Source organism: Anser anser (genome assembly GCF_964211835.1).
Source record: "Anser anser genome assembly, chromosome: 5".
NCBI lineage: Eukaryota > Metazoa > Chordata > Aves > Anseriformes > Anatidae > Anser > Anser anser.
The window spans coordinates 7,922,550-7,947,212 of NC_139725.1; the positions used below are offsets into that span (position 1 = coordinate 7,922,550).

A 24,663-nucleotide genomic window follows, 5' to 3' on the forward strand; every position below is an offset into this window, starting at 1 on the left:
TAAATTAAAAGACATTTACAGTGTAGAAAGAGCAAGCTTAAAGTGTTCATAGATGAGTTTCAAACCCGGTGTTTCCTTCCTGTTCTTCACCACGTGGAACAAGTGAGGATAGCAGCAATAAAACTTTTGTTGCAAGATGAGACTGTAAGTAGAAAGGTTGCCTTTTTTTTTCTTACAGAAGGAAAAAGAAATGGCTGTAAAGGAACCTGTAGTGTTGATCAGAGTAATCAAAAAGAATTGATAATGACCTCCTATGGATAATTAATGCAGCTTATTCAGAGCTAGTAATGTAGAAAAAGATGAAGGATCTTCCTGTGCTTTCCAAATGCACTTTTTTGAGGGCAGATCAGACTCAAAAATCCTGGCTTATGTAAGTAGACATCATTAAGACAATAGAATAACCTATAAATTAGGTTTGGGAGCAGCATTGTGGTAAATAATGTAGTACATGATATTTTTTTACTACCTGAGGTAATCAGTTATTTCATTTTTGGCTCCAATCCCAGTGCAGTTGAAGTCAATAAAAACCTTGCCATAGACTTCTATAGGACCAAAATCAAACGCTTCAAGACTTACATTTTCCTAAACTGCAGAGGAAGTATGCTTCCACGTGGTCCTTTGTTTTTGCTCCTCCAGTTTTTTACACACACACACACACACACGTAATGCTTATAATACTATTCGTCAGAGGATTTGAGAAATGAAGTAGTACGCTTTCTTGTGTCACTGAAGCAAAAAACAGGTTAGGTGACTTATTTTTCAGTTGACAGAGTTGAAGACTGCTTTTCTGACTGTCAGTTATTTGCTCTAACTAATAATCTGTTCAGATTTCTAAAAGGTTGCGTGCTGTAAACTAGTATGATGCCGAACGGACAACACGAAGTAAGTTTTGAAAATGGTCCAAGGTGATAGCCAACACCATTTAAGGACTGTGACATGTTTAAACCTGTTCTGTGAGAAACAGAATTAAAGTACTGCATAACTTTTCTCAGTGTTTCATTTAGACACTTCTGGTTTTATCTGTCACAGTAGATGTCTGTTAATTTACTTAAAATCCACTGTCTTTCCTGCCAGCCCTTGAAAAGAAAGTCATGAAGGTCAACCCTGATGATTTACATCTGTACACAAGCTGGATTAAACTTGCTCCTGTTTTGCTCCTCTAAAAGCTCCTCTAAAACTACCTCCTCCACCCACCTAAGGAGAGTTCTGTTTGCTGTTTTCTATGTTCTAATAGTAACTACATTTTCAAAGGAAATGGTGTGTAAAATATGGAAGTGTGTCAATACTTCTTAATTCACAAGACATCATGGTCTACCTCTTGTTTATTTTTCCTGCGCTACCCCGATGAGTAAGAACTTCTAAAACAAAACAAGATACAAGGTAAGCGTTCGGACATAGTAGCCCATCTATGAAAGTAAAAGCAAAACAAACAAACAAACAATCCCATTGACTGCTTGGGAAATTTTTCCCTATCTAAGATGAGGTAAGTCTGTTATGTTTAATTTAATTTTAAACTTTGCTCCATATTTATGATGTACAGGATGTGTCTTGTAAATTGTTACATGTAACCACTATTTGAATGTCAGTCGCTGCATATTTTGAATACCCTCAGGGTCTAAACTGCAGATTCATTGACTAATTTTGAAGTGTTATACTCTATAGAAGTGTATAAAAGGTGCAGTTTAACGTCCATGCTATAAGTTCTTTTAGCAATAAAGTTACTCATCCTAGGTTTGTTTGTTTTGTTTTTTTCATTATATGAAGGTCAAGATTTTTGCTTGCATTGCATAGAATCACTTGCAAATAAGTTTTAGGAATAGCAGAAGAATCAAACTTCAGGTGATTAAGTAGGTTTCAGTACAATTTCTGTAGTTTATTTGTGATCTTGCCGGCTGCATACATCATTACATAAAACAGTACAGAATCCGAACTTTTACAAGCCCTGTGAAATCCCTCTCCTTGAAAGTGCTGCTGTCAGTCCCATTTAACTAGTATGTTTGTGTCCCAGGGAAGATCTAGAGAAAAGCCTGGAGTAGTTTGGCATATTATTCCACAGGCAAAACGTCTCTTCTTCCCCGATTTATATACTTAGACTGCAAGGGGAACATTATCCATGGAACCTGTGTACTTTCCAGACAAAGTATCCTAACCATAATTTTAACAAGGGACTAATCTCTAGCTATTTGCTTAGCATCCCCCCCAAAAAGAGTGGTAGTACACTAAATACCATGTTGGAGTATCAAAAAACCTTTTGATTAAAGTATACTTTGTCTGAGCAGGTAATGTGTCATGCAATTAACGGTTCCTCTTCATCCAAAATAAATCACAAAAATACATAAAATTAAGTAGTGTTAACCAGCAGTGTCTAAAACAAACCGATGTATTCCAGAAGCAGTAACATATTTACATTTGATCAACTCATGAAATATTTTTCATACTCAAATCTATTACTAGAATGAATAGAAAATTACACAGCAGTAAAGTGAATACATCAAACAATAAAGTAGATTTCTTAGTGATTGAAAGCATCAAGTCACAAAAATGGTTAGTGTCTATGAAACCAATTAAAATACTGTTCCTTCTAAAGAAACAAGATGAAACTATTAATGAAACATCAATAGTATGATGGGATGGCTCAAAGTGCATGTGGAAGAGTGTAACAGTACAAGACTTAATCCTGATACATTCCCTCATCTTAGCGCAATAACCTCATGCAAAGAATTGTCCTGCAGTCTTTGCAACAGATCACTTCTCCCAAATGGGATTTTCATTTGCTCCTAGTTACGCTAAAGATCTTTCACATTTTTGTAAACTGTCTTGCAATATGCAAGGTAGCGCACTTTAAAAAAGTATGTTATGCTTCAGTAATACCCCCTCTCTCCAGAAGGAAGGTTGTAGCTAAGGGGCAGGGAGTGACATGGACTTTTTAAACACCCGTGCCCCTTTTGGGGGCCCTGGGTAAGGAGGTGGTGGTACATCGTGCTGTCCATCTGAAGTAACTGCTTGCTCATAAGTTGGTAGTCCTGAATCATCAGTTCTGAGAGGAAGTGGATTTAAAGAAAGTTCTTCATGCCTTCTGAAGATGCTGGTAGAATTACGTCTTCTACTTCTTACGTAATCCAAGGACCTAAACAAAGTTAACAGCATTATAAGTAGCAGCTTCCGTTTTAATAAATGGAAGAAAGAATATGAAGTCTTTGTTGTAAAACAATAATAAAAAAAACTACCCTTGCCTTTAATGATCATAAACAACAGAATCCAAATACACTCCTCAAACCACAGGGTAAGAATAGTTCGCTAATGGGAAATGGGTGGGGAAGAGAGAACAGACTCCTCTTGTATTCTTTTGAAGTTTAGAATGAAGCACGGCTGGAGAATTGATAGAGAAGCATTTCCTCCAACCTACCTCATTCCACATCTGAAGCAGATTAGATGCCATGAAGTGCATACACTCTACTTTTAAGAGCAAAATAGAACACACTTAAACTTTCCAGTGCAGGCCCCAACCTATTAAATTGATTCTGTTTTTAAGTAGGGGTATTTTGGACCCAAGAAGACACACAAACACAAAAACAGAAGTTCTGTCAGCTATGAAGTGCTGTTTTATGTTTTTGTGTTACTAATTAACTTCAGTGAAACTACTTACTGCTAGTCCTCACCTAACTTTGCTTCCAGGAAACTGAGAACTAGAGCTCCCATTGACTTATCTGAAAACGCAGTTAGACCAGCCAATGGTGGTTTTTAAATTCCACTGTAAGAGGCCAAGGTAGATTTTTTACTTTTTTTTTTTTTCCCCCCTCTCAGCAGTGAAGTTCCTTACCCTGGTGGTTGCGTTGATTTGCATCTACTTTTGCAGCAGTAGAAGATAAGCAGTCCAATTATGACTAACATTACTCCAGCAGCAACTAGACTGATGAGAAGTCCTGTAACGTTAATCTTTTGTAGTGTTTCATCACCTGAAAATAAAATATTGGTTATTTTCAGATAGGGTTTTTTCCATCTGCATACTCTACAGTATACACTACGAAATATCAATTTTGCTGTGCTATAAAGGTGTTCCTTTCCACAAATGTCTGGTGTGCTCTGAGAAGCCATAATATCAGTGCAACACAGTTCACATTCAGCTTAAAGCAGAGGTGAGTGGATGTTCCCTTTTCTGTATGTGAAACTTCTGAGATGTCTCTCCTCCAGTGCCTTCCAAATACTTCTTCACATACTTGTGACCCTGATCAAATTGTAGATCTGCTAACTGGTGTATTTTTAAGGAGGTACTGTTATGACAAATACAAGACATTGCAATATGAGAACAGAATAAAAGAATAAAAAAGATGACTTACCTGTTTTTATTTTAGGGCCTTTAGTTGAATAGTCTTTCCAGAAATCCATCTATAAAAATACAAAGGATGAGATTTATAAGAAATCCATAATTGGCAGTCTTGAGCATTTTTAAAAATATGGTACTGTAGGCAAAATTTAACAATGGCATAAACAGAAGCAACTCTGGGTGAGGGATTTGTACTTGCTTATCCCATCATATTTATGTCATACATTCAAATTTGCATAAAAATTACAATTTCACAAAGAATAAAATGCCAGTTGGTGAAATATTGAACTGCGTTTCCACCTTCAGGTTAGATGTTCCTTGCTCTTTCTGCAAGTTAGTGCAGAGCACATCTGCGATCATGAAGAGATTAGTGCTGCATGCAGCAAGAGCCAGTCTTCAGACAACCATTACGTTCTATTACTGGGCTGTAAAGTTTCTCATTTGTTTTGGCTAAATATTTTTTTCCAAGGTGCATATAGGTAGCAGTTTAAAAGATGATGCTGCGGGAATACTCAGCAATAGCTGAACTGTAGATCTAGCTTGCACTTATAAAACGCTTATTTGGCATTAAATAAGGATGAGATTAGCCAATTAATACGTAGAACATTTGGAACACATTCAGTCTGGGTGCTGAGAAGTTACTAAGATTCTGAAATGTGTATAGGTATAGCCACAAGTGGTACTTCTGAAATCTCATTTCTGATTGTTTGTGCAGAATTGGAGCCCTTATCTCAAGTCTTTAAGGCAACAGTACATATGCAAGCACATTCACTGCATATCAAGTGCAATAATCATATCTAATTTGGGCCTCTACTACTATAAAATAAGCAATCTTGTTTTAATTTCTGTAAAAAATAGTATTTAAATACAGTAATTGTATATTCAATAACCTCCTTCAGTATATATCAATTTGTTTGAATAACTACCGTTTTATCAGGGTCTTCAAATACTTCTCTGGCTTCTTCATAGCTGCACAGCTCTTCAAAGCATTCTCTTTCCAGGTTATCTGGTGTGAATGCTTCAAAATCAAATCTGTTGGCCAGAAGATGTCGTCCAATGAATAAATTGGCCTCCTTTGCTGATGTGAACACTAGTTTAAAAAAAAAAAAAAGTGATTTAAAACAAGTTAGGAAGGCTACATATGGTGTCTTTAAAGAGTGGTTAATATCCTGAAGGGACTATGTTGAGTCAACTTCTTCTTGTAGAAGTTCTCTTCTTCTCAACTACATACAGGAGAAAAAAACATCAAGCTCTCCTCCTAATATGTTGTCTTTGTTGCTAACTTTTCCAATTACGCAATATAAAATGGACATATTTTCCTCTCATAAAGCATTTCAGCTATTTCTTATAATGGCGAAGAGAATTTGGTTCTCAAGACAGCAGTTGGAAGTTCAAGATTTAGTATTATCCCTTCTGGGATGCAGGCATCAGTTTTTCACTGGAGCCTTTGAGTACAAAGCATAGTCACAGAAAGCAGAAATCCAGTCAGATCGAAACCCAGCAAGATTCTGACCTACTGGAGGGGAAAGGAAAAAAAAAGTCATCTTCTTTCAAAATAATCTTCAAAATACATTTATCAATATTCAGGTGTCTGTGAGTTCCAACATTTGTTTACAGACTAGATTTTAAATCACGGCTGCAGAGTCCTATTCAGTTCTCTTTTCACAACCGTGGCAGCAAGTTTTATGTAAAGATTGGCATATTGCCATGCTTATTTGTTTAAAATTAGTCCATGATAGGAATTTTACTGGCAGCAGGCATTTCTGAAGAAATTTAATTCTTTTCTTCTTTTGTGCTTATTACAAGCCCTATGAAGCCTTGTGGAGTAAGTTGTAAGGTAAGATTCCAGAAGAGTTAGTGAAATTGTAGAAGGCTTTGGAATACAGGAATGCATTTTCTCACCAGGCATTTTTCATAGTCAAGTTTTAGCCTGTTCTTGCTATGGTTTCTTTTAAGAAATATCATCTTTATATGACAAAACTAGTTTTCTGGCTTGGCTTTCAGTGAAAGCCTAATCTGTACTCTAAGAAATCCAGACTTTGGTTTGGTAAGATGACTAGAGGATTATTTTTGCAACTGTAATTCAGAAACAGCATTGTTACATACCAAGCCAGACAGATAAAAAAGGAGATGAGATTCAGAATAAAGTTATTCAGCTACAAATTAGCTCTGTGTTCTTGTTTGGCTAGATTATCATATCATTCTGGAATTTTTATCCTAATAGTTACTGTTAGATCTTGCAATGGTATCTCAAAATATTTTGCTCTCTGGAAACTAAGAAAACTGAAGTATAACTTGCATATTGGTTGTTTATGCCTTTGATATTACGGTGTATTCAAGAAATATTACAGTATGTATAGAAGGAATCATATGCACGTGCACACTCGAGCAGGAAGGCAAATCTGTTATTTCAAATTAGTTGCGTGAAAATCTAAGCTTAAAATATATATGCTGTATCTAAGAGTAACTAGAGAGAAGGACTTCATCCCCCCCCCCCCCCCCCCCCCAAAAATGTGGAAAGGGAAAAGAATTTCATGGAAATAAATATTATCAATATCTTGGTTCGTTGATTGCAAATCACATAGGACTAACTTAATACTTCTGAAACGGATCTTTGGCTTTGTTCAGTAGTGTTTCATACCTTACTGTGCAAGTGCTATTAGCTATACTTCTGAATTAACTTAGATAATTTCTGCATTTTAATGAATGTGAAGTGCATGATGAGGCTGCCTGGAGAGTAGAGTAGAACCTAGGACCCCTTATTCCCAGTGATACAAACTCCTTTTCTCTCTGAGCCTTCATCCATTTACCTGTGCTTTTCGTCACTTTGTAGGACACTGTCAAAGTGCACCTGTCTCCACCTCCAAATTACACATGATCCCATGATTAAGATAGTATTTGAAGAATGAAACACGTGAACTTGAATTCTCTGCTATACATGAGGGAACTGGATGCAGTTCTACAGTTCTTGGGCCATATTTCAACAAGACGGTAAATCCCGTTTTAGCGTGCCTAACATTTAATTAAAAACGCATCCATGCAATGTGCTGAATAAAGTTACTCTAGTGGTAAAAGAGGCTCAGAAAATGCTGAAGAGGTAACCTCCCAGGGCAGGTACCCCATATTCTTGGCAATTGTTCTAGTTGTTAAATTATTGGATAAAAGAGACGGGCCTCTCACTTTCCAACTTCGTCTTAAAAAAACGAGAGAACCAAGTCTATTGCCAGAAGAGGGTTCTATGGTGTGAACTTGGAAGGTAGAGGCAGCCTGGCAGCTCTGTGTTTTGCCCCAGAGCAATATGGTTTTTAATGAATAACCTGTATTCAGCATTCTTCTGCTAGCTATGTTTTCTGATCAACCTACTGCCCTGAAGGAGTTCCCTGTGCAACGTGATGGCTTTTGCAAGTCTGTGTTAAGGTTTCTGCACTCCTTATTCACTGAGGAGACCGGGCAGCTATCTTAAAAATTCCTTTGTGAAGCCGTGATGCTTAAATGTTAAGCATCAGTACTTAACTGTGACGGCTCAACATCACAGTGACTGAGTCCTTCTTGGAAACTAAATTTGTTTTTACCTCCTTTCCACCTCCCCCCTTCCAAAGCAATATCAGCACTATATTTCAAGGTGTTGTAAGGGATCTGGCACTGAGGAAAAAAAATGTCTCAAACACCAAGCAAATAAACACTTTAAAATATAAATGAATTCTAGATATACAAAACTATGATGTTATGTGCTCAGATAGTATCAAAGCAATACTGTCTTAATATAGATTTCAAACTTTTGAAATTTTGACATTTTTCTGTTCATATCAATGACAATAATGCAAAGACCTAGAAAAAGCCCAGTTGTCCCAAGCCTCACTTACTAATGAATCTGATACATGTATAATACTGATACCCAAATTATCACACATTTCAGCAAACGGGATTCAACTATACTAAAATTAAGAATAAAACTGTACGATATGTTTATGAAGCAGAAGAGCATTTGCACGCATTAGAAGAAAGTAGTTTAGAAATTAGTAGGAGAAAAACTAGATACAGTTTTACTTTGGAAAGCCCAAAATCACGTTAAAAGTAAGTTACCATCTTTCGATTCCGGGTGCTTCAGGTGATTTAATTTCTCTGCGCAGTGGGGAAACGCAAACATCATCGGGTAGAGTTGGCACAGCAGTACCGAGGCCACAAACATGGCGGGGGATCTGTCAGACAGAAACTAACGTGACTTCAGGAAAATGACAGCGCAGTCACTCCTCTGAGGTGTCGGTGATGAACCTTGAATGAATCCTACAAGTGAAGTCACCTCACGCAAGTACCTACACGCCATTTGGGCTAATGGTTCCCTAGAAGAAAAATACCGACCCAAACTGGTCCTGCGTGTCTCTGAAGTTTCCCTTGCATAACATCCGCACATGTCAGCGGGCCTCTGGCCGCAGCAGCGCAATGCCCGCTCTCCTCCCGGGGAGGAGGTCACACCGCGGCGGTCACACGGGCTCGGCGGCCACGTTAATGGGAGAGGCCTCACACGGAGCGCCCCGGGACGCACGAAAGGACCCCGGCTGTCGCTTCGAGAGAGAAGGCGGGCCCCCGGCGTGAACACGCGTACAGGACCCGGTCTGTCAGGAGAAAGCCTCTGCCCCCCCGCTCAGGGTCCGGCAGCCCGCGCTCCCCTGCCTGAGGCGACCGCCGCAGCCGAGCCCCCGCCCGGCAGCCCGCGCTCAGCCCCAGCTCTTCCGCGGGACGCCCGCGGCGGCACCCCAGGGACCGGCCGGCCCGCGGCCCCCCACCCCAACGGCTGCCCGGCCCCGGGGGCGCTCCCCTACCTGCCCTGCCGAGGCTCCGGGGGGACGGCGTCTGCCGGAGCCGCCGCCTCGCCGCCCCGCAGCGATCGCTTCCTGGAAAGGGCGCGGCCGAGGGGCAGGGCCGCACCTGAGCCGCCGCCCTGCGGGGCCCGGGCCCGGGGCGGGAAGGGAACGCCCTGAGGGAAGGGGCGCGGGGCGGCCGTGCCCCGCTGTGCCCGGCTGGGGGGGCTTCGCTTCGGGGGCTCTGGCCGTCCCCTCGGCTGACCTGACCCCCCGTGAGGACAAGGTACGAGTAACTTTGTCTGCCGCTCCTGGTTAGCGATTGACCCAGAGAAATCCCGTCGTCACTTTGAACGCTTTTTACTGTTGAAACCAGGGTTGGGGAGAAGTTCTCCCTGCTGGGTTGATGAAAATGCTGAAAACCGTGTTTGGCTCCTCACTGCTCCGAGAAAAAACCCGCTTTAACAGCGGGGTACCAGCTTAGAGCAAGCTGTGAGGCGAGAAGGGTGCCCGAGTAGCAGCGCACCCCAAAACTTGTTGCTCAGCCACAAGCAGCAGCTTCTTGAACAGCAGGCTACAGCATTTTTATCTTAATTAGGTCTTTCTGACCAGGTAGGGAAAAAGAGCCAGCTTAAATTTTCCACTTGCCCCCTCAGCCCCCTTTTTTTTCCCCTCACACTCGTGAAGGTAACTCCTTCCCGCCTGCGAAGCGGACGCGTTGCTCCGTGTTGGGTTGCTCCGTGATGGGTTCTCCATGGCTTGCGAGAGGCAGGCAGCACACACCTGCTCCCAGGGCCCTCCTCCGCCCTCCTTCCCGGCCCGAGGAGCAGCCTGGCACGGAGGCGAGGTGCAGGCTGACCTGGTTGTGGCTATCGGGCTTCTCCGAGGGAGTGCTTCGAGTTTGCTCTAAGAGCATTTCCTCAAACAGTTTGTGGTGTTTAACAAGGACAAGAAGCGGTACTTGAAAAGCCACAAAGGATAAGGTGAGAAGGAATTTAAGAAAGTGTTCTGGTAATGTTGTATATGGCTATTATGTTTAGTAATAAATTGCATCCCAAAGTAACTTGGAACAATTTTGCTAGCAGGAAATTCAGGGACTGAGCGTGATTTGTGCTTGTGCTAGCGCTTTTCCTGTAGTCACTGGATTGCGTTATTTATTTAAGTGCTGGAGTGGTTTGTGTATACAGAAGCAGGGAAGAGTACACAAAGGGCACGGGATAATGCCGGTGGAAGTGATCAGATACTTGCGGGAGAAAAACAGAAACTTGTCAAGTGTGGAATAAGGAAAACTGTTTGGAGGAATGATGACTGTGGCTAAATATTTACTTTGTGACATCAACACTGCAGTTAAGAGATACTTGATGAGTGTGTAACTTAAACTGGTTGCTCTAATGCTTTTTAGCTGCTGGAGATCTCAATAGAAAGCTCTGTAGTACAATTGTGTATTTACTTACAATACAACTGAGGGCAAAGAGAACTGCATTGTACCAGGAAAGAACGATATAGATTGTTTATTGTCCAGGTAATGCTAAGATGGAAGATGACACTACCTGGTGGCTACCTGTTGGAAAACAGGAGAAACGCCCATTACTTTATAAAGGGTTTTGTGGCTTCCTCCTGTGCATTGCTGCTCAGCTCTCAGCCCAAGCTCCTATGTGAGGGTCTCTGTGAGCCTGCCAGCCAGCAAAATACCCGTGGACGGCTGCAGCACAGGGGCATTAATGCACAACAACTCCGTGGTGTGTTTGAGCGTAAGTAAAATACGCTGCACGCCTCCCAAGAAAGGTGTGATATCAATCTAAGCTGTTTCTGCATATATTAATTACTTGGCTGCAAATGAGTAGCAGTGTATCTGTTTCAGTATGGGTAAGTATAATATTCTTGACTGATTTCTGTTTGGAGTATTTTGGGACAGGAATGCATCTAGCTCCTTGCTAGCTGTGTCCCATACAGACTGTGCTATCAAGGATGTTTTTTGGTTGTTTAGCATAGAGTCAGGAAAAGTAACACCCCTTTTCTCACTCCACTATGCAAATATAGCCTACCCTAAGTTCTCAAATATTAAATTCCTTGTAGCTATTGCCCAGTTTCTCATGCGGTTTGTATCAATAGTTTCTGATATGATATGCTGTGGATAGAACTTTTAAACGTAAGGGAAGTTACGTGATTGTGTAATTGAATGTCCCCCTCTTGTGGACTTTGGAAGTGTGTGCATCTCTTCGGTTCTTTGCGCTGCTTTATCTCATTTCCTGCATCGCATGAGGTACATTTGTCTGTTATACAAAATTATATTTGAAGTTCTCATGTTTGTACCTGGGCAGAAGTTTAGTTAACTCTATCTTGATTTAGAAGTAATTCCTTTTTACTCAAGCTAATCTGACACAACTTAGATTTTAATCATTGTTTTAGTGCAGCTAACATCAAAGGGTTATTTAAACTACCGCATTCAGTAATAAGTATCTCAACAATTGAGTGAACTGTCTCAGAGTGCTGGGTGACTGTTCCACATGGTGTATGCTGTAGGGAAGGATTATGTCAGACCAGCTGGTATTTGGAAAAGACAAATACTTTCTCAGGTATCACCTGCTGTCTCTTTTACTTTCCTATAGAAGTGTAATTTTTTTATTTTTTTTTCCCCGGCTAAGTTGGCTGGTCTTATAAAAGACATAAAGAATGATATCATGTTGAGCGACAAACTTGCCTCTGTTAAATCTTTATTTAAAATCAAGATTACCATTTTAATGATGCTATAATAGAATTTTAAGTACATTTTAAATATGCCTAAGTTTCTGCTATACATGTCACTTTGTTATCAGTTAGGAATATTGCTTCATCCCCAGAAGATACGATGAATGAAGGCTTTTAAGTGTTGGTCATGAGGCTCCTTGGAATTAAAAGTTTGAATGTTTGAATTTAGCTCATAAAACTGATCTCTACTGGTGTTATTGCTTGCTCCTTTCAGAGGAGAGTTAGTCAGTTTTCTATCTTAAAAAAATAAAATAAATTGATCTACGTTTCCTATGGCAGTGTAAGAGAAAAACAAAATGCGAGAACTTAGTTGTTCTTGCTATTAAGAAAAAAAAGATTTTAAGGACAGGTTCATAGGTTAATGTTAATTGTTAAATTTCCAAATGAGGCAAAACTTTTCCTAAAGATTTTTAAAAACAAAAAAAAGCCTGCACCTAATTTGAACATTTAGTTAGTAACAACTAAACTGTTAACCATTATTTCTGAGCAATAAGTTAACACTTGTAATAGCACGTAAATAACAAAAGTAGTCATACATACAATTAGCAAATTAATATTTGTTGTTTTTAATATTGTATATTGTTATATAGATTGTTAATAATTGTTTGATATTTATTTATACAAACATTTGCAAATGTTTATGGGAAAGCTATACAAATAAAATGCTTACAGAGGGTCAATAAAAGCCTTGCAGGACTGAATATCACCTGCTTGTAATATGTATTTGCATACATAGTACAGATGTAGGCAAATACCTGAGGGGAGGACTCAAAAAGGATGGCGCCAAGGCCTCTTTGGTGGTGCTCAGTCACCAGGTGAGGTGCAACGGGCACAAACTGAAACAAAGGAGCTTCCCCCTCAGTGTAAGGAAACACTTTTTTTTCTTTTCTCCTCCTCCTGTGAGGTTGACTGAGCACTTCCACAGGTTGCCCAGATAAGTTTCTCTTCATCCTTGGAGATCTTCACCAGCTGTGTGCATGTGGTCCTGGGCAGCCCAATCCAGGGGGCCCTGCTTGGGCAGGGCGTTGGGTAGGGTAACCTCCAGAGGGCCCTCCCAGCCTCAGCACCGCTGTGACAGTAGAGCAAAAGCCCTGATGTTTCAGTCTCACCTCCCAGATTGCTCAAGTCTGGGACTATGAGTTAGCTCTGTAACTATTCCTGTAGCATTACATTTCTTGTGACGCATTTCTCTGACCAGCTGATACCCTGTGTTCATATTACTTCCTTTTCTTGCTCGCACTAGAGGGAGCTCTGTGCTGGCCTTTCAGTTTACTCTTACACTTCTAGTTTATAATTCTGAATGTTTCTGCCGATAATCTGTTATCCAACTATGCAAGACAAAGCTGCATAAGGCCATGTTTCACTTCAGAATGAAACTGAGCTGTCAGGTCGCTTGTAAGTGAAGTACTGTAATACCAGATGGACAGCTTTGGTTTTGTCTTGATCTTGTTCAGCTGAAGCAGCAATCACAGCAATGCGGGCTTCTGATGTGCATAAATGCAATGAAGTTGATGTTTGTTATGCCTGGCATTTATTGTAGTACCTGTGGAGTTGTTTGGTAAACTTTTCATTTGTTGCTGTGATACAGTCAGTTTTGATTTGACTGATCCACTAGAAACTTTTGCGTTTGTGGATTTTGTGAGGTGGAAGGGCTGCATTAAGACTTAGGGTGAGAAAGGGATTTTAAGGAATTTTCTTCAGGGACATAATCATAAAAATTCAACTTATTTCCACTGGGGAGTAGCAGTCAGTTTAGGTGAGGTGCTTATTTTAGGTGCTTTTATCCAAGCAGACCTAATGGTTGTTAGAGTTGATACACAGATTACAAACTTTTTTGTAGTGTTTTTCATGAATTCTGATTTTATAGACAGTGGAGTTGATCTATCTATATTTTCTTTTTCTGCACATGGTAACTTGCTATTCTTTTTATGTCGATTATGGTTTCTAGAAAATGGGCTGGGATACTACGTAGCCAGGTAAAGAAAAAAGTGAATTTAATTGAATTGGAGGAAGCAGTTGGTGAGAACTCTGAGGTTTTTTATCTGAGTGAGAGAGAACCATCTGTGTCAGGGACAACCTGCACAGGTCTGATGATGCACGTAGTCTTTGCTATGGTCTAAAAGAAGGTTCTAAAAAATAAATAAAATTCACAGAGTAGGCAGAAGGAAAGTATTTTGTTGTTGTTGTTTGTTGGTTTTTAATGTTAAGGTCAATGATTACAAGCTGCCTTAACTATCTTCCAATCTAAAGAAATATGTGGAAAACTTAGGTAAGCAGTCCCTCTTCTCAGAGAGATCAAATGAGGAAAACTGGTACAACATCTTATGGCTATTTTTGTTTTGTGGCCCCCAAAACACCAGTTTTCATTTCTGGCAGAATCGTGACTGCATCTCAGATGTGCATACAACTCTTGATGCTTTACAACGAAGCCAGACTATTTCATAAAGGATGCTTAACTCTTTAATGCTTGACTAATGTTCCTTCTCAGAGTCATTATCTAGTTTATCCTACACAGGCATGCAAGTAGTTATTTGGCTAATGCTGTAGCTCAGGAAGAACACCAGCGATGAACAATTTGGCTTTGGGAGAAACTGCTGGATAAATGACACTGTAGATCCCTTAGATCATTGTGATGGCTCATGAAGACAGGAGGCATGCTGCAGGACTGCTGTGGCACCTCCAACTGTGCTGCCATTATTTTCTTTAATCAAGGAAGTTCATATGAGTGAGAAGGAAATAGATGTCTTTGGGCTGGAAGTCCGAGCGTTGGTCTTGTGTTCTGACTATTCGTGGCATTCGTACACTGCCATTCTCATCTGACTTACGGGTGGGTGTGTGCTAATGATGTGTACGGTGTCAAGGATGGTAAGCATGGCCTTATGTCGCCCCATTCATGCCAAGTTTGTTACATATGGGAGAAGGTTACTGAGTCCTGGCTCGAGACCAAGAGCTTGAGGATACTTCCTATAAAAAGCTTTTTTTTTTTTCTCTCCTCAATTTGAGATTGTGTATTGGGATATGAAATGTCTTCTGAAGTTTTCTTGATCTCGGGCAGCATGCTGTCTTTTGTGTTGTTGTGTGGCTTTGTTTTGTGTCTGTGTGTGTGTTTTCTTCTTTAAAGTCCTTGGAGAGGATAATGTGGTTTTGTTGGAGCTGTGACAGAAGCAGAAGCTTGTGTTGGAATTCTGACATGGAGAATTGCAGGGCCTTCATCAACCTCCTCCACGAACATGAGGTAATTAAAACAGCACCACTAGCTTAAAAAAATCAGATTTTAAATTTTCATAAATGTATTGGAAGGAGCTCTGTTCTGTGCTGTTCATGTCGCAGGTTGGATGAGAGATTTTTCCTTCCTTTGGTTTTGGTGACAGTTTATTTGATTGTTTTGCCATTGGCAAAACAGGTGAGATCTCAGGTGGCTGAGATCTCGTCCGGTAGTTAATTTTCATCCATACTTGTTCTGCTTCTTTAAGTTCCCCTAATAGAAACAATAGGAAAAAAAATGAGATGGAAGCTGTTGTGTTTTTTTTTTTCCACTTCTGTGTTAAAGCTGAACTGTTTTAACATCTAATTGTTTTAACTCTGGGCAAAGAGTGCGACTAATTTTGTCTTTGCAAATTATGCCTAACATGTTAACAAAGATGCTCTGTGGACTTGCTGAGGTTTCTTAAGCTACTAATGAAACAATGAATTATCAAAACAAGTGAAGAACTTGTTCTGCTTCTTCCTTCTGGTTGTGTTTTGTAACTTCCTTGTCGGCAGTTTTCAAAGAGAAGATCTATTTTGGTAAACAGGTTGAATTATATTGTGTGAATATTTCTGAGACAGTCTTGCTTTTGTTCGCTATAAACTTTGCTTATTTAATTCCTACGATCTGTGTCTATAATAAAGATGTTCTTTTCTTGACCAGCCAAACGTAAACTTCCTATTAACTTCCTAAGGAAGGAGATCAGCTCTAATGTATCCCCATTGTTTGCTTATATACTTGTAGTCTGCTTTTTCTGGTGCAGAACAATTCAATTAAAATAATTCTCCAGCATTCAATTAATATGAATTAAGGTGGAGCTCATGAAATGGAGGTGACTTGAGGAACTTCTGCAAAGGTAAATTTCCATTGACTATGTGGGTATTTTCCTGTCTTTTGTGTGTAACCTAGGAAATAACTTTTTTGAATTTTTTGAACCCAGAAAAAGAAAGCAAAATATTCCAGCCACATAGGTAATATTTTCAGGTAGAAAAACATCTGAAAGATCTAAATGATTATTTGGGACAGTCTCCTTAAAGGTCATTGTTTCTCAAGGGTTGTGAAGATAGTTTGACTCTCTGCATTCACAGACTTTCATTTATCGTTTTATTTTATACATCAAGGTGTTTTGTTTTGTTTTTTTTTTCCAAATCAAAACTGTCAAACCATTACACATCTTATTAAACAGAAAATGGTGACTTTCACTTAGGAATTGGTGGTAGAGGTTAGAGTTTGCATTTGGGTTACAGTAACTGCAGTGCCCTTTCACAGATATAATGTTCTGATTCTTTTCTTTAGACTCTTAAGAAAAGAATAATACAGTAACTCCATGTGAAAGATGGCAGAAGTTGCAAGGTTAACCATATAAGTTTAAAAAACAAAAAAGATGAAATGAAGGTAACCTATATAATAATTGGAATAATTTTGGCCATGATTACTTATTTGTCCAGGCAGACAGAGGCCCCATAAAATACCATGGACTTGTCCCTCATTCAATGAAGATTAAAAGAAATCATATTCCCTGTATAATGCATTTGATACTTGAAGAAAATTAAGTTCTAAGAGGCAGTTATGCATTTTCTCATGCTTTTTAGCCTTTAGACCAAAAGGGCCTGAAGATCTTACTTTCCGTATGTTATAGGCTCTTTGAGGCTGCTGTGATATTGTTGCGTTCATTCTACAGCTTGTGTCTGATCAAAGCATGCTGCCTTGCTGTCTTCAGACAGTCTAAAAATTGATGGTTTGTTTCAGTACTTAAAAGATTAATTTTTTTAGAAAAATGCTTGACTTATTTTTCAGTTTGAAAGATGTTAGATGATATGATTGTAATTTATGTAGTGGAAGATTAAATAAAAAAGCCATTAGTACAACTGAGGTGATTGACTTTGTATTAGAAGAATACTATAGAATGTAGATAAAAGAATATAATGATGCAGTGGTGGAACTACACCATAGGAACCATGTTTACAATACAGATACAAAAACATTGAGTGTGTAGGAAATGAAGTGAGCAACTTTTGAGATGCTTTGTAAATTCACCTAAGTAGAAATAGATACATGGAGGCACCTAGAAGCCTTCAAACTAAGTAGATAATGTTTTCAAGAACTGGGCTTTCCTGTTAGAGCCACCAAATACAATATCTGGTGCATACACTCATATGCGTGAAAGCATAACCCTTAGGTACACGTTAGACTGCAACAGCACAGGTACAAATATAGAGTAGGAAAAAAGAAAACTCACTAATGTGCTATTCAACTAATACTAGAAAAACTGTTTTGAGATGCTTTTTTCTGTAGATAACTTTATTAGATGGAACTTTGGCGATCAATTTCTTCAATGTTTATATAACATCAGAAAACTAAACAAAAAGCCATGTGCTAACGAACTGCTTTGAAAATGTCTGTTTAGGATTAATTTAGAGAATTCTTTCAACCAAAAAGTATGTGTACATATTTATCATGTTAATAAAGATATATTCAATTAATTTTGAAAACCAGAGTAGAAAATTAATTTCCCTCCCACAGTCTTAATGAAGAAATGAAGAAACTAATTTCCCATTGCTGTTAGAGGGGTAATCCACTCCTTCACATATTAAGAAATTAATGTAACACATCCACTCAGCCAAAGAGTCTCTGATTCCTACCCTCCCCCCAATCTCTTACAGCAGCTTATTTTGTATAGCATAATTATGAAAAACAAAATTGAAAGAGACTAACTCTTTTTCTATTGTTCAGATGTCAGTATGCACTAGCCTTAGTATGATACTGTTCCCAGTGAAATCATCCATTGAGTTTTGTGGTATTTGCGGTTCTGGCTTTTCGCTAACAACAAAATAATTGTGTACCAAATCAATGAATAATAATTTTTTTTAAAAAGGGGGGGAGGAGGGGAGAAAAATGAGGAAAAAATGACTGCCATCGTATTTCTTTGTAGTATTTGATTTTTTTTAACGTGATAAGAAGGCCATCCTTATTATTTGACCTAAATACAAAAGAAAGATGTTTTCTTATTTTAAAACTATTTTTGAATCTGATTACCGTCTTTTTCAAGCTAAGAATATATTTGAGAAGAGTTTTATAAAATAACTTGTTGATCTGTTTTTTTAGTCATGGTATTTGAGATGTGTATTTGAGAGATGCTTAGAATTACTGTACTGGGAATTATTTTTTGTCTTAAGACCATGTTTATTTGACATAAGCAGCTTGGTTGTTTTTAACAGCACCACCTGTGCTAGCTGACGGTACAGTCAGCTGGAGTGCAGTTTGTAATGTAAGGAAGAGAACTGAGACCGTTAATATTCCTTCAAGGAATGCAGTTCGGATAAAAACTGTGAAAATCTGACTAAGATACTGAAACTTGTTACTTGTAGCAAACATTTTGAGGTTTAGCAAATGTTTGCTGAGCGTTCGGCAAAGCACTTCACTTTAACTTGTGAATAGTGCCATTGATAGCAAAAAGCTGGAAGGTGAGTTCTTAAATGATTGCTTGATCAGGACTGATTTTGCAACAGGTGGAATAATTGAGCTTTCTTAGATATTACTGGTTTTATTTTTTTATTTTCTTCACTACTATCTTGTGTGAGCATGGAATAATTTGGAAAATGGGGATATATCCAGGGCAAGAATCAATGAACATACAGCTACTCTAAGGACAGATGGAATTCCAACAAGTCTTTTTGGAAGGACTTGAGGCTATATAAAATGAAAGGATTTAAAAACTGGAGGTAGGAGGCCAAAAACTTTGTTTTGGTATGCAGGGACAATGGAAAGCAATCAATTTCTCTCCGTCATATCCCTCCTCCCCACTTTGGTTTGAGCAAAAGTAACAGAAGTAGCATAGGAAGATTATAGATGCATTTGGTGTGGGAGGAGCAGTGGGACAGGGGATCTGAGCTCAGCAGAGAGCAGGAGTCCTAAATTCCTGTGGGCTGGGAGCCCCAGCCCCGTGCTGGGCTCTGGCTCACAGCAAGCTGGGGCAGGGAACTTCCCTAGCATGGGCCACATCTCTGTGCTCCCCCAGCCTCAGCAGCGGGGCTGCGATACCTATCAGAGCAAAACTTAGAATGAGGAAATATCACAGAGTATTTTGTATATAAAAATGTAGAACCATGTCTGGTTGTTACCCATTTTTTATCCTAAAAGGTATTGAAATTTTCCATTCAGATTGAATTCCTCACATTAGTGAGGATGAATATAATCCCAGAATCTTCATAGCATATAAATAAAACTGATAACAGGCCAGCCACATTCTGGGTAGCAACAGCACTTCTTCTGCAGTTTCAGACAGAAGTTTGCTGAATATAAGGAACTTACAAAATAAATGTAAAAAGCTGAATAAACTGCAAACGTTACCATAGAAATAAGATTTGACAGGTTCCAAAGTTGCTAAGTAAATATTGCATTAATATTTCAAGTTACTTGTAATGCTGTCAGTAGTAATAGCATCTGCTGAGAAAGAAAAAGCATTTACTGGAACATGCACCATTTGACTGGTGTGTTTCACTAGCAAGTATACTTTTTATTTCATCTAAAGAAGGTATTACCAAAGATGGATACAGATTTCAGATCGTAGCTGAAGATGTTATTTATATGTTGGCTTTGTTAGAAAGCCAAATGTTGTTGACATATTAAGTACAGAAACATTTTAAAAATAATAGTTTTCTTCAAAAAATTTTAGTATAAAATTTATGTAATGGCTGACACTAGTAGAATTCATAGCAGAAACTATTAAAGCAACGACAAAGTTTTGTGTAGCATATTTTTTAGACTGCCAAATGTCTTTCTAAGATTGGAAAGCTGTGCAGAGTCGCAAATGTGATTTCCAGCAGCTGTCATGGCCAACAGTTAATGGCTGGTAGTCACCAATCTGGTGTTCATTTTGTAGCACTGTCTCTAAACTTCAGTAGGAAGGTCAGCCCTCCACTCTCCCTTTCCTAGCTTCCAACTGTGGCCTTGACAGGAATAAATATTGGGTCACCGGTGACACTCTCAGAGATCTAGATCGATTATTTCAAACCTTCGGCAAAGAATGCTTTCTGAGTTGTGCTTTGGAAAATATTACGTTTCCTGGAATCTTTGCTTCAAATAAATATTTCAGGGTTTTGCCAAGTAAATCACTGGATTTTATAAAAAGCAACTTACTTCCCAGTGAGTGTTATCTTCCCCTAAAATGCAAGTTGTATTATGTTAAATGTACCAAGCCGTAGCTATGAACTTTATGGAAAAAGACGCTTGCACTATACAGTTCTTTCATGGAAGCTCGTGCTGCTGTCAAAGATGACGTTCCTGCCAGAACACGAACTGGAGACGAGGAAATGGCGGGAGCGAGGAACCGCTCCCCGCTCACAGCCGCCTGCCTCCCCTCGGCCCGTGCAGGCCCAGGGCCCAGCTGGGGGCCCTGCGGTGGCTGTGGCATGTCCGGCCTGCAGCTCGCTGCCTGCTGAGGGGGTAAGGGGGGCAGCTGTGGGGTTTTGCCCACTCTGAATGTGCCATGGGTGTTGGAGGTGTGAGGGTGGCTGGGGGCACTGGTGAGACGGGGAAAAAAGGCGCTTTTGCTGCTCAGCACGGAAGGACCTGGCACGGTTAATAAACTTGGGCCTTTCCCAGAGGGAACTCTCTCTCCCCTTTTTTTATCGTGTAGGGTTTACTCTTTTCACACAGATTTGTTTATGCAGTGTCCCATCTAAAGTCTTCAAATGACTTATTTAAGTTTCTACTCAGGCTACTTGCCTCTGGGCAAGCTTTGCCATGCTACGGGTCTGTGAGGAAATGGTTAATATCTGGCGCATCTCTTCTGTCGGTGCCACCGTCTACAATCTGAGTCCAAATGAGGAGCACAAGAGCAGGAGTATTTCTCTTCCTGCATGTTTCTCCTGGTGTTTTTATGTTTACCATCTTGTAGTTTGATTCTTGTGCCACTTGCATTTGAGTTCCCGTGTCTCTTTCCTACAGGTAACTACGCTGAAGTGTTGCTGGCTTGAAACAGGGATGTTTTCTCTGGTTTAGTTCCTCAGACACTTCAGTGCTAGATGCATATTGTTATAGCCAAGGCAATGGTTCTTATAGCTGAGAAGATAAGTATATGTGTAGCCAGCAGGAGAGTGCTTCAACCTGTAATACTTACTTCACTAAGAAAGTTTAGTTCTTGTCTTTCCCTTAAGAAGGGAGATCTGAACAAACAAGTAGAATATCCATGTTTAGTAGTTTATCCATGAGTAGTTCTAGTAAAAAAAACTTTCAATGAACACAAAAGAGACAATGTGACAATGGCTAAACTGTAGAGGGGGGGAAAAACTCTGTCTTTGGTATATTTGTGTAATCTTAAAACTGCTGCTATTTTGTCTTCTCATGCCTTTTGCATTTAAGTATTGTCTTGTATTCGTAGAGAAACATGCACAGAATATTTCTGCCTCCCTTCCTGCAGAAATCGACCTAAGGCTGTGTGTTGTTATATTACACTGGGTACCCAATGCGGGGGAAGGTCTGCTTGTCTTCTGCGGTCTCTGGAGCTCTGAGCATGCTGCAGGACAAGGAGGAGACACCTCCTGTGCTCCTTACCATCTCCTGCTGCTTCTGTCCTCTGGTGGGAGCTGTTCCAAAACGGGTGCTGCGGGGACATCCTCACGGTAACCTGTAGCAGGATGCAAATATAGAGGATTAGGTACTTGTTCTCAGAGGTAGGAACCTTCTTCACCAACGTCAACATTCTCTGTGAGCAGAGAAGAAACAACTTTTCCGTAGCTCATTGAGCTCTTAATTCATTTTGAGGTTTTACTATAAGAATCCCAAAATGTTTAATAGTAACTTTATTGTAAATTGTCTTGAAGGATTTGTAGAGGAAAAAGTATTACTAAAACTAATACTTTATTAGACACATTTTTAAAAAGTCTCCATGCAAAGGAGTTTGTTCTGAAGATAAAATAAACAACTCCTTTCCAAAACTTTGGGAATAAACATCAATAGTGTCTGCACTTGAGGGAACAAAAGATTGCTTGTGCTTCTCTTGCTGACTTGTCCCTAATCTTTTTGGACTAAATCTGGTTAAGAGAGCAGTTTGTTGCCCTTAATGAGCCCATCATGTGAGAAAAATGCCACAGCTCAACATGTTTTATGGAAGCATCATTCAGAACCTACTTTCTTTGAGTTACATCCCTTCTTACATCCCTTCCTCAGAGTAAATCTGTTTAATGTTATGTTTAGTCTGATTCCTTACTTGATAGTATTGAGTCTAAGTATTGCCTTGACTTATACTTGGTATATTTATTTCACGACTAAAACTACAAATAAGTAGTAACTACAAAATCACAGTGCTACCTGAATAAATTTGGTCTTTGTGCAGAACTCTGCAGCTGCTGTTGTTGCACTGCCAGAGAGCTTTTAACAGATGAGAAAGGTAGCTGAGGCGCTCGTTGCTCCTGATATTTTAATCCTTGCACAATCATGTTTTTAGAAAGTTCAGTTTTATTCAAAGGCTCTAGCTGTAAGTACAGTGCATTGTTTCAGGCCAGCACAGTTCATTAGGTTGTCAAGTAGGTGGCAGTATGGCTTAAAATAAAAAGTATGCTACTTTGAATCACTCATTACATCTGTTGGTCTTGCACACTGAGTTTCTGTAAAGTGATCTCTAGATTTTGCTGTTTCTAAAATTTGGGTAAAACGAGGTTCCCATGAACTAATGATCCATTGAACAATTAATGCCTTTATACTAATACTTAAAAGGACATTGACTAAATCTTGAAAAATATTGGAACGGAAAGGTTAGGGAGAAGAGAACTTAATCCCACATGAGAGTTGGAAGTATATGCACATTTTTACTGTAACAATCCTATTTTCTCTTTCTTAATTTTTACCTGAAAAAATTGAGATGTTTGCTGCTGTTTTCTTAGTAATATTTTTAGTTGTGCTTGGAAAAAAAAAATCTTTTTACCTTCTTTATTTTTCCTTTAAACCATAGTATTGTCCTATAACAGACAGATAAAATATACTATATAATTGGTTTTGATTACAGAAGGTAAGGATTCTGAAAACTTATTTCTGTGTTCGTTAACCTGTGAACCACCTTGCATGTTATGGAAATCTTAAATAACCTGTTTTTTGAAAATGCCTGGGCTGGCTAGCTTTTGGAAGATTGTATATTTTTATCAAAATAAGAAAATAAAAAAAAATCCTTTTAATTCTTTATCAAGTTCTTTTGATTCCTGAAGGCATCCTCTTTTAATGTGTGTGTGTGTGTGAACGCAGATCTCAAACAATGCAATACTTTGACAAGCAATTCCTTTCTCTTTAAGTTTCACCCAGAATTCAACAGGTAGCTAATTTTGAAGTACCTGACAAAATGTGCTTAAAAATTTCACTTCAGGTTGCATTTACTACAGCTCCATGTTTGAGTATCTTTTCACTGAATTCTGATCCAAAAAGCTGAATTGACACACTGATTGCTTGAAGTGCTTATTATTACTCAAAATCCAGTGTTGCAGGTGGAATAAAATAAAACCTCAGTTGGAGAGACTTTCCTACATGGTTTCTGTGTCATCAGTTTGGTCTTGTCAGGAATGTTTTATTCATTTTCCCTCACTTTTTGTTGCCATACATTGAGTCCGCATATAATAAACATCAGTTTTATTTAGATCGGTTGAAACAGATAAAGATCTTAACCATTTGATGATATTTTATGATAATTCACATATCTCTACTCTCTGTCAGTAGCTTCACTAACAGGTTGAACCTGAGAGAGGGGAAAGTAGTATCTTACAGAATAGCACAAAAACTTTTAGGGAAAAGGAAAAAATCCAGGCCCATTACTTTTTGACCTGAGGGCTCTAAGATCCAGGAGTTGTTTGGCCAATACTTCTCTCACAATTTTATTAAAGCATGACATTTTGTAGAGAGATACTAGTAATATAAGACAATATGGTGGTATCTGATGATGTTTTTGTCAGCAAAGCTGCTAAGGCGTTTTTTTTTTTAGGACAACTGTATTGCGTTAAGGAGGTAATGTTGGACTACCTTGCCCCCTTCATCCCAGACATCCTATTTCACTGGATTTTGGCAGGGGCAGCTTTGGAATACATGCACATCTTCCAGAATGAAAACCTTTACAAATACTTTGAATTTAAACAAATACTATTGAATTTGGGCCAGAATATGACAGATGAGGGCAGCTTGATGTGACTAGGACTGTGTTGTGTTTTTTTTCCTTTGCAAAAGGGGAAATAATAGCAGGTTCACAAACTTGTTCCTTGGATAAAATGTGCTGAATAATGGATCTCTACTAGGTGGAATAAATCTGTTATTTTATTTCTTCATCTGTTAGAGCAGCGAAGAACATCTTCGCTTTCTTTAGCAAAACAAGCAATACATTTATTTGCTGTCTTTGTTTCAAAATCTGTCATAAGCCCTTGAGACAATTCCATGCTAAGGTAAATTAGTGCAAGTGTAACCCCTAATTTTACAAAACTGTAAAGAAGGATAGAGCTAGCTAATAAAAAAGAGAAGATCCAGTGAAGTTTATTACTAAGCTATCAGTTAAGGGGATAGAGAATGTTCTC

The 24,663-nt window shown here is 39.1% G+C and overlaps 2 protein-coding genes across 9 annotated transcripts in view; one reads left to right on the top strand and one right to left on the bottom strand.

The window, feature by feature from the left end:
* Positions 1-1,848: 1,848 nt before the first annotated feature.
* PRRG4 (proline rich and Gla domain 4) lies at positions 1,849-9,372 on the bottom strand. Of its 2 annotated transcripts, none has more exons than XM_083837913.1 (6): positions 9,145-9,372; positions 8,408-8,523; positions 5,251-5,414; positions 4,338-4,386; positions 3,821-3,956; positions 1,849-3,127 (listed from the first exon to the last, which is right to left on the bottom strand). In XM_083837913.1, the coding sequence occupies exons 2-6, from the start codon at positions 8,511-8,513 to the stop codon at positions 2,899-2,901; spliced, it is 684 nt and encodes a 227-aa protein (XP_083694039.1). In that variant the 5' UTR covers positions 8,514-8,523; positions 9,145-9,372; the 3' UTR covers positions 1,849-2,898. The 2 variants fall into 2 exon arrangements, with proteins under 2 accessions (XP_083694039.1, XP_083694038.1); XM_083837912.1 differs by lacking the exon at positions 9,145-9,372 and adding an exon at positions 8,684-9,069.
* The window catches only part of CCDC73 (coiled-coil domain containing 73), a 77,413-nt gene continuing 62,019 nt past the window's right edge, over positions 9,270-24,663 (top strand). For 6 of the 7 annotated variants that reach the window (XM_083837848.1, XM_083837849.1, XM_083837853.1 and 3 more), the window contains exon 1: positions 9,416-10,106. The gene's annotated coding sequence lies outside the window, so the exon portion shown is untranslated. The other variant, XM_083837850.1, reaches the window with a different exon arrangement.

Bases quoted from the DNA above. Each gene is read 5' to 3' on its own strand.
- PRRG4 (XM_083837912.1), bottom strand. From the start codon at position 8,727: ATGTTATGCAAGGGAAACTTCAGAGACACGCAGGACCAGTTTGG. The intron at 4,387-5,250 runs GTAGTTATTCAA...GTATTTTTATAG, and splicing joins TTGAAGACCCTGATAAAACG to ATGGATTTCTGGAAAGACTA. The intron at 3,957-4,337 runs GTAAGTCATCTT...TTTTATTTTCAG, and splicing joins AGGCCCTAAAATAAAAACAG to GTGATGAAACACTACAAAAG.